The 10,367-nt window shown below is 34.0% G+C and overlaps 1 protein-coding gene across 11 annotated transcripts in view; it reads left to right on the top strand.

Annotated features, from left to right (window-relative positions):
- LOC112043322 (matrix metalloproteinase-14) overlaps positions 1-5,723 on the top strand; it is a 41,513-nt gene extending 35,790 nt beyond the window's left edge. For 2 of the 11 annotated variants that reach the window (XR_002886673.2, XR_002886674.2), the window contains exons 9-13: positions 288-491; positions 888-1,144; positions 1,535-1,697; positions 4,465-4,570; positions 5,384-5,723. Coding sequence is in view for 6 of the 11 variants with exons in the window: in XM_024078665.2 (XP_023934433.2) it covers positions 288-491; positions 888-1,144; positions 1,535-1,697; positions 5,384-5,496 (737 nt within the window). In the remaining 5 variants the exon portion in view is untranslated. Of the gene's footprint in view, positions 1-287; positions 492-887; positions 1,145-1,534; positions 1,698-3,264; positions 3,458-3,951; positions 4,077-4,464; positions 4,571-5,383 lie in introns of those variants that run through there. The other 9 variants (XM_024078665.2, XM_024078666.2, XM_024078671.2 and 6 more) reach the window with 7 other exon arrangements.
- The last annotated feature ends 4,644 nt before the right edge of the window (positions 5,724-10,367 follow it).

A 10,367-nucleotide genomic window follows, 5' to 3' on the forward strand; every position in this document is an offset into this window, starting at 1 on the left:
TTAATTTTTTTTATTTACTAGTAATATTTTCCTTATCAAAATCATTAACAGCCGATGGACGTCCAATGCTGGACATAGGCCTTTTGCATGGATTTCCAAACGAGTTTCGGTTTTGGAGTCCACGGTATCAAGGCGCCAGCATCCATAGGCTCCCTACAACCCATTTAATGTCTTCGTCAATCACACGTTTTCCTTTGTTTTGTTTTCATTATATTGTTAAAAAAATATTCACAAACTAATCTATCATAAGTAAAACACCGTTACTAATACTGCTTCATATCCACCAGGCGATAATTACTGGAAATTGACTGAGAATGGCGTAGCGGCGGGCTATCCCCGACCTATCTCCCGCTCATGGCCCGGCCTGCCTGGTAACATCGATGCTGCTTTCACATATAAGAACGGAAAGACGTACTTCTTCAAGGGCTCCAAATACTGGCGATATAATGGACAGAAGATGGATGGAGACTATCCCAAGGAAATTAGTGAAGGTAACTAATTAGCAAAAACTTTTTTGATTGATGAACTATTTTAACGAGTTTGTTTTTTTTAAAGAGCTTTTTTATATTGTTTGTACACAAAATAGTTTTTCTTTTAAAAAGGGTTCTCGTTTATCCAAATGTGCATATCATAAAACTCGTAACATTGATCAAAATACTTACGTATGTTGATAGTTATTAACTATTGTACTGGAAATGTGATTTCTTTTGTGGTCACTTTACGACTTGTAAGATTAACGTTATCCCAGGATGTTTAATTTTCGTCGGCACCTAGCCAGCGTGACTCTTACCAGTTAAAGGCCCTCCTGTAAAGCTAGGTGGCAGTTTGCCATATCCCAAGATTTATTCCATTACACATTGTAAAGTATAAAAATGTTATTCTTTCAGGTTTCACTGGCATTCCAGACAATATCGATTCTGCGTTAGTGTGGTCTGGCAATGGCAAGATCTACTTCTACAAAGGATCCAAGTTCTGGAGGTTCGACCCCGCTCAACGTCCCCCCGTCAAGTCGACGTATCCCAAGCCGTTGTCCAACTGGGCCGGAATACCCGACAATATCGACGCAGCGTTACAGTACACTAATGGTTACACATATTTCTTCAAGGGTGGATCATACTGGCGGTTTAATGATAGAACTTTCAGTGTAAGTATACTCTTGAAATACTTTCATGCCACTTTTAGACATTTATTGCATTTATTGTTTTTGTCAAACTTAAGTCAAGTGAGGCGTTGAGTTAACTTGGAGTAGTCCTTGAGCATATTTGGGAAGTAGGCTCAGGAATCGATGTCAGGATCTCAGCTATAAAGCAAGACATTTCAACTTCTTCAGAGAATTATTATATAATTAAATGTAAATCTAATGTACTGTAGCTTTGATGGTATTAGGATCCGAAAACTGTCAGCAAAGAATATCGAGTACCTAATATTAATATTTACCTTAAAATCATTTTCATTATCACCTTTTATCTATATGAAAAAATCTTAAACATTTTCTAAATAATAATTATTAATTATGTAATATCAATGTTTCCAGGTGGACACCGACAACCCAGCATTCCCAAGATCCACTGGTTACTGGTGGTTGGGTTGTAGTAGTGCGCCGCGTGGTACCGTCGGAGGTAATGCGCGTCTTTCTGCCCCCTCAGACGAACACCACGACGATGATGACGACGTGGGCGATATTATATTTGATGCAGGTAGGTTCGGGCCCCAGCGCAGGGTAGCTCTTGAGAACTAGAAACCCGACATATACAATTGAAAAAAAAAGAAGATAATACACACGATCCAGTAAAATTCACTGTTGTTATGGCATACGACAGTAATGTTAATGACTCTTTTATCGAAATAGATTTCAAACATGGCCTCGTGATAATTATGAAAATCGTATAATTTATGATATAGAACACGTCTAGCAAAATTCACTACTAAAATGGTATACGACTTCATTTTATTGACTTTGTGATTGAAATAGATGAAGAAAATGAATAGAACAATTTATGATGTAGAACAGTCTAGATCTAGACGAGTTCAATTTAACGTAGTTCATCATACAAATGATTTCTAGAATATAAATAATAAGAAAGGGTCCTTCAAATATAAAGTTGTCATGATAGGACATTACAAAATAAAATTGCAGTATTGAGATTTTTTTACGTATTCTTATGATAAATCAAGAGCTATCCTGTTTAAGTAGCGCGTTCAAGGAAGAAAATTAAATAATTTACGATACCGTCTCCCACTGGTTTGTGTCGTGTATCTATGCCAACTTCACTTTGTTTTGTCCTAGTTTCAATTGTTACTATTAATATACTGTATTAGTTTCTTCCTTTACTGTCTTGTGTTTTGAAAACTTCTCTAGATGTTTTGTTATTTACTATTTCCTTTTTAATATTTTTGTGTTCATATATTGTATATGATTGTGTTATTTTTTGTGTTCACTCTTTTTGTCAACGGTCATGTGGAACTAACCAAATAATTTACATGAAATAGCAGATCATGTTACTAACACATAACCTAATAACCTTTATCTATTTTATAGAAATGAAATACTGATAATTTTAATATCATAATTCTACTAACAATGTTTTACTAATGAAGTTATACTAATAGAAAACTACTTTATTTCGGACTAAAAATTAATTAATTTTGCTTCAGTTAATCTAAAAAATAATATAGCTTATGGGTTTGCTGAAGGGTTTGGCAGTGGTTGACGGTGAATGGAATCAAATAGAGGATCTACGCTGCTGTTGGGCATCCCGAATCTACTGCAATGTAATACAATGAAGACAAAATATACACTGGTTTTTGAAATTAACTCTTTGTGGAAATAAATAAATGCTGTGTAATAAAGTAGTGCAGTGAAAACTCTTCATTATATTACACAACAATTACACTTGAAATAAATAGTAACTATAATCACCAAAAAAAGTAATGATAAGTAATTTAAGCACAGATCACTGCGATTTTTGTGCACTATAGAACACTTTTAAGGAATTGGATTGTAGCCGTATCTAAAACAAGATTTATTTGTTGGTAGAATTATAAAACTATGTCTAAATGTTGTGTAACCTAACGAATTAAAAGTACTTGTTTAGATACTTTACAAATATTTATTTTAATGTCAGAATATGTTTTACAGTTATTGTAATGCACATTTTGTTTGTTTGAAGTCTCTGTCACCCATAGAAATTAACACTAGGTACGTGTTATATCATGGTGGTTGGGACGTTCACATTACGTTTTGTGTTTGTGTTTGTCTTCTAGGTTTAAAATCATCTGCTCCCAGATCATTCTTCTGGTTCAGGAAATAGCCTCGGTGGAGTTCCTGAACAATTTGTACATAGAGAATATAGTAAAGAACAAAGACTAAAATAGTATCATAGGGGATCATAATACCAGTGAGATTATAGACAATAAGCGGTGATTTTAGTACCGGCGAGCTTCTCACGCGTTGCCTGTACGTTTTCTTTTATTACACATTGGCATGGTATCTCTAGACACGCTTTGCGCTTGTTGGCAGTGGCTAAAGCTTCCGCACTTACTTCGCACAAATTGCACAATTCAATTTTTTCATTTTCTCCACACAATCACAGTGCTTATTTGGTGTTAGTGTTAACTCGATTTTATTGGTTTGTATTAAAAGATGTTATTTTGAAATTTGAATTGAAAACTGTGCTAAAACACTGCGGCTAATTTTATTTTGTGAATCCATGTTTTACACGTTGTCTTTTCAAACTTTGGAATATATTTTGAACGAAATTACACTGAGTACATGCTAAATTATAAAATGAAATTATGACTAAATTCTTGTTTCAGTATAGTTTCGTTATATTATTTTTTAGAATTGTGTAGAGGACTAAAGTCAGTAGATAGTAGTAATATACGATAGTAGTTATTTTTAAAGGATTTTACTTAAGAAGACTAAACTTACAGTTTTTTTTTGTATTGTAGATGAATTCAAGAGGACATTGCGCGTGTTTATTTTAAAATTTTAAAAGCTCATAGCTACACATAAATATAAGTCGATCTTCGAAAAATCGTCTCGTAAGATCTTCTATAATGATTTTAAACACTCGGTACTCTTCCTGTCATTGAGATTTTCACACTTTGAGTTTATGTTTGCAAATTCACATTTTTATGATGTTGTGTGACTAACAAATCTTAGGCGTATCCTTGCATGTATATGCCTTTTAGTTAGTTTAACTTTTTTTTATCTTACAAGTATTCTCCATGTTGAAGGCTAAAGCACTATAGCGAGAAACTAAATGTACCTATTTAACTATCATCTGTCCTGATCTTCTTTTATATGAACACTGATCAGTTTTGTAGTCGAGTAGTTAGACGTATTGGGTTTAGAGTGCATGTGAGTGGATGACATGTAAATATACCATCAGTAGTTTAGCTGCACTCGGGTATTGGTACATGAACTAAAGGATTCTTGCTAAAGGCAAGTTAATGTTTCAGTGGTGAGCCTTCAGTCAGACGGAGCTAGACTGTAGTATGTACTCGGAGCTCAGATATATTAGGAGGGCACGAAACGTCCTCCGCCGCGGCATCATTCATCCGCATCGTAGGTTTACCTTTTATTTGTTTTGCCAAACCGCATATATGTCATACTTTTGTCTTGTCTTTGACAACCTTATTTTCAAATTCAAAATCGGCTGTTTCAAGCAAGCTTAAAGTTAATTATGAAAATTTTGTTTATTCAATACAGTTTTTGTCGTTAATTTTAGCAGATTTATAAATGTTTCTTATGTAGTGTTTATGTTCTTTTTATTGAATTCTATTTGTAACTATGGTGAACAATCATTTTGATATACTTTTGGTTTCTAAAGTTCTGAAATGTGCAGTGTGTTTAATTTTAATATCTATTTGTATTGCATAATCAAAAATCTCCTATTAATCTATACCTATAATAATCAGTTAATAAAACTTATATTGTTAGCACTGTATTAGTGCTCGTCAGCTTATAAGTATTTTTAAATGAAAATTATGTATTGTAGATAGTTACTTAGTTAGAGGGTTAGTTGATACCAGTCGTACATCTACCTCGATCAAATAAACCTCATCGCTTTTTTACTCAAAAGCTCAATATTTTCTTATATTTGATTTGAAATAGCAGTTTTGTAACCATACTTACACTTTATTATATTACTTTTTACAAAAAGAAAAGACACGATCGCTATACCATATTGACAATGTAGTTTATTCATACGGACAAAAGCATGACATTATTGCTGCGGTCTGTTTTAATTATGCCTGTTATCTCATTTGGCACTCCATTTGTGTTGTACTAAGCCCGAGCATGCTGTAAGAGGTGCACTAAGCACTTGCACCCTTGTTCTACTAGTATCAATCTACTAAGCGATTTCTGTGTATACAGATGCGGGCCACGCGCCGGGCGGCAACAGTGCGGCCAGCTCTCGGCTGCCGCTCGCTCTTCTGGTGGCCTCCGTCAGCTCTCTGTTGGTGTTAAGGACACTCCCGCGCGCCTAGCGCCGGTCACCGCGTCTCCTCTGTGATTGTGTTGTGTGCCTGACCGCGTTCGGTATATTGTGTATAGCGAACGCCATGTTGTGATGTATGATCTTTTATACTGTTGCGAGAACGATAATTTAATTCGAAGTCATAGTTTTTATACTTAATATTATAAATAGATGATGTAAGTCCGAGTGTGATATTGACGTAAGCGACGATTTTTGTATTAAAAATATTTGAAGATACCTTTTGTCTTTTAATTTTACTCCTGGTTTGTGTTTTTGGACAAAAAGGCAGGAATGGTTAAATAATAGACATGATTGTATTTTAATCGGTTTATTTAACGTTTTTTCTGTTTCTCCAATAATTCCTCTTAAGTTAGTAATTACAGGTTTATATGACAATATTTTTCGTTTTTATTTGATTTTCATAAATGTATTTTTTTTAATAAACATCTTCACAATTCATCATAACACGGTCGTGCGACCTACTGTCTCAATCGTTCTAACTCTTAGGAAAATGCAAATTATATTAAACTTCAAAATCTGTCTACAATTTTTCGAACAATATTAACTTTAGTTCGAGTGCAAGACGCTGACTACACGAGCGGCACGGAGGCGGCGCTGGTGACTCGGCAAGCTATCTCCGTCGCCTCCGCTCCACAATCCGCGCGTTTAGGAGCGCTCAGAGCGCTACTTGCCTGCCTTGCGTGTATATTCTCGGACCCTGATATCATTACTACACACGAAACGTATTTCACCATATAAAGTTTGACCCATCCTCATATAAGAATGTAGTAAACATCATAAACTTCAGCTACGAGTGTGATACTATTTCAATCTTATACAGAATCAGGGCACTCGTAATATGTGACCCAGTTACGAGCAGATATAGCGAACTGTCATCTCCATATATTTGCGACATGGTACGCGGATGACAGGTCGCTATCTATTACGAACAGGCAGATAAGTGACAATACAAATAGTATAGATATACACGCAAATCCATGCTAGTAGAGCTGTGAACCTATATCACTTAGAAGGCGTAACATAAAACTTAGTACACGATCACTACCCGAGCATACCTACGACACATCCTAGATCATATCAATATATCGCCTTCGTACTGTGGCAGTGTTCGAGGGCGTTGCGGCTCGCTCTACGAAAGCATGCCGCCCGCCGTAATTTGCGAATACGCTTTCGCGCCGAACGACCTAGCCGTCGAAAATTGAACTAAGGCAGTAACGCTATTCTGTAGCGATGTTTGAAAACGTGTTACCAATTCGTCTGTATCACTTTCTCTGTCTAACACGACAGTATAAATAGAGTTAGATAGAGACGAATTCGAAACTCATTGTTAAGTTCTAAATACTTCGTTACACAATAAGGTTACTTAACGATTTTAAAAATCCTCTTACGAGTAAAATATTATAACTAATCTGTGTTGATAGCCTCTTTGATCTAAATATCGGGAAAGTCAGATATTCCAAAAACTTATATTACTTATATGCATAGGTAGTAAAGAAAAGTATTCTTTCTCGCTTATAAATTTTATATATAGTTTTTATTTTATACGATATTTAAATGAGAGAAAATGCCATTTCGTTTTGTTTTTCGAAAAATATATTGTTTTTTATTGTAAAAATAAAATAGTCTACAGAAAATTTATTAGGGTTTTCCTTCTCAGTAAAAAATTACGGGTTACGTTACACGCTTCAAATTCGTTTATATTTGAATAGTAGTTATGAAGGAAATGGATATTCTGATATATTATATTTAATTGGACGTAGTTCTAACACCGTGGCTACGTCAAAGCGTCCATTATACTGTTGGTGTTTACGTAACTTGTTTTAATAAAAGCGTCGGGCTTAACCAGATATATTGAACTGGACGCAAGTAGTTTAACGTACACGCATTATGTTTTATACATAAAAGTTTCGAATGTGTAATACCTCTATTGGATGAGCCAATTGGCATTTTAGAAGATTTCATAGTGATAATGAGAAATAAGAATTCTTTCGGACGACGGAGTTAGAAGTGCGGCGTCAAAGCGTACCTACTATTATTATTTTTATTTAAGAGTAAAATACTATACTACCTCTCTCACTATTAACCAGGCAATTTTAAACGTTACAAAGATTAAAGTTAGATAGTAAGCCCTGTGGACAGATTTAATTCTTCTCATAATATCTATGTATGCTTAAATGAAATAGAACAATGAAATAATGAAATTAAGTACATATATTTATATGATCTAGAACTTATTAGTAAGTAATAATTAATTATTTATGATTCTGTTTTTGACGAAATATATATTTGAAAAATAATTAAACTTTCCGTCTCAATAATATGACAAATATTTATATACCAAAGTAAAACACATTTAACAAGAGAAATATAAATATAAGCTATATCGGAAAAATACATTGCAAGGCATAAATCAATGGTAACTTTTTCACCGATTTGTCTAATCACTTCCCATACGATCGTTATACCGACTTCAAACAAAAATGGTTTTTAGTTCACCATACGTACACATATGCTATGTTCTTGTTTATGTTTAATTTTTTATTCGATGAACCTATCTAATAGTCCTTGCATTCAGGGTGGTCCCGAATAGATTTGAATCTGTGGCTATATTCTGTTTTGTTTAACTCGCAAGTGCGAGTTTAAATTTACATCTATCTTTCTTTTACTTTAGTATCGTGTCAGACAGAGCGAGATTGAGGTGAATTCGAAACTCGCACTTGCGAGATATACAAGTCATCGTTACAGAATAGACCTGCAGATGTAAATAATCGGTGACGGAGTACGGAACTCCTCAAAGGACAACAGCAAATCACTCACAATCAACCAAAGTGATTAATAAGTATATAAAGCCTGATCAGAAAAATATCCTTGTCTGGCGGTGCCACTGTTACTTTTTTCAAGGTAACCTTAGTAACCTAGTAAAAAAAAGTGATCATTTGTTTCTTTCATTTTCCGCATTTTTTTCCTTTTCATTTATCTGATCGGGCTTATTTTGATACTGGGCATGAATTCGGTTTGGTTATGAGACCATTCTGCTCCTTTTCCTCATCATTGCCAAGACATAAGAATTCAACGCAAATGAAATCGAAGCTTCAACTGTGTTATTGAGGAATCATCAGGGCAATTATTTACTAATATTTATCATTTAGTTCAATACCATATCACTATTATGGTCGCGTACAAATTATTATGAAAAATGATTAAAAACCTTAAATTTATGACTATTTATTCATCATAAGATTTTAACGTTGTCGTATTATATTACTATCACCATCATAAGACATTGTGCTTGTTAGATGATAAGCTAATTAGTTAGCTTAATACACGACAGATAGGGTACGAGATCAAATCATACAAGTAAAACCTTCCTAAATACGAGAGAACAATTACCAAGATTACACTTAAATGTGTAATTCACCGAAAATATTAACGTTTATGAAAAATTAATATTCCAGTAACGAGTTGGAGTGATTTGTTAAATGTATGCGTCCTTACATACCTATGTAATTATAAAATATTTTCACTTAACAGATTTATATACATAATTACATCAAATGAGTCTCCGGAGCCGCTATTCTAAGCGATTTTTTGTCTCTTGTATAAAAAACGACCACTAATACTACATCCAATCTCAAAATTTCAAGTGTATTGAAATGACTAATATCAGAATGTCTCAAATTCTAAGGTTCCTATACTGTACTAACTAGTGCTGGATACATTGTAACGATGTTACTCGTTCATAACAATTTGTCTAAAGTATGAAATAAGATAACAATAAGGAACATGGTTTTCATTTCAGCTGCTATGATTAGTAAAATGGTCAATACATTTTCCATGGGTTAGACTTTAGCAAGGTAGTGTTTTTTGTTTTCTTGACTAGTGTAACCAGACAGGCAGGGGAACAAAAAAGATTAAGATTTTCAAAAGTGCTTGTTAACTAAGTTACTAAATAGTTTACAACGAAAATCAAAGTTCATAATTGCTCTGGAATCGTGACCATGTGTTCACTAAGTATTTGCTTTAATAAGAATTTCTACAGAAAGTATAATATTGTTTGTACACGCCGAGATAAGTAGCAAACTTTGATGTTCATTAGAGAGTTGAAATCGATATTCTCATGATTTTATTTAGTCTCTGCAACTTTCAAATGTCACATTACTGATAATTTCCCTCATTGTTTTGTGCATGTACCAACAGATTGTATTTGATCTATTTGATCTGTATACAAGTATATGATATGCACCTTAGCAAAACGAGCAATATTACTTATATGATTTTTACTATTTTGGAGACACCTAGCTATGTGACAATATGACATGAACATGCATAACACCGTGATCTTTACAAGGGAGCAACACGACTTGAGCAGGTAAAATATGAATGATATTCAAACTGTCACTAGATAGTAAATACCAGTGGCGAAGGATGAAATTTTGGCAAAATTAAGCCGTCCCAAAGAAATGAAATTCTAAACTAAATATAAATTCCAATAATTAGTATGTATGTGTGGATTTTTATTTTGTAGGAAACCCGGCGCGAATCGGCTTGTATGAACTCTTATCCGCTGGTATATACTTAGGTTGATGTTCTAAAAGACATTCTCATATATGTGTCACATTTAAACACCAGATATTTTGGATAGGAATACTGTTTAGTGCGATGCACTGTACGCATTTAGGTACTCGTCAGTACGAGTAACTGGAACCTACATGCGATATGACGTAATATGTGAATAATTTATATATACTTAATAATAAAACCAACAACATCAATTAACGACAATATCTACAATCTGATATCTAAATCATAAGAAACTGTAATCTGGGTTACAGTTTAATGCAAACACATACGTCAAGTGCA

The sequence above is a fragment of the Bicyclus anynana genome, chromosome 4 (assembly GCF_947172395.1).
Source record: "Bicyclus anynana chromosome 4, ilBicAnyn1.1, whole genome shotgun sequence".
Classification (NCBI taxonomy): domain Eukaryota; kingdom Metazoa; phylum Arthropoda; class Insecta; order Lepidoptera; family Nymphalidae; genus Bicyclus; species Bicyclus anynana.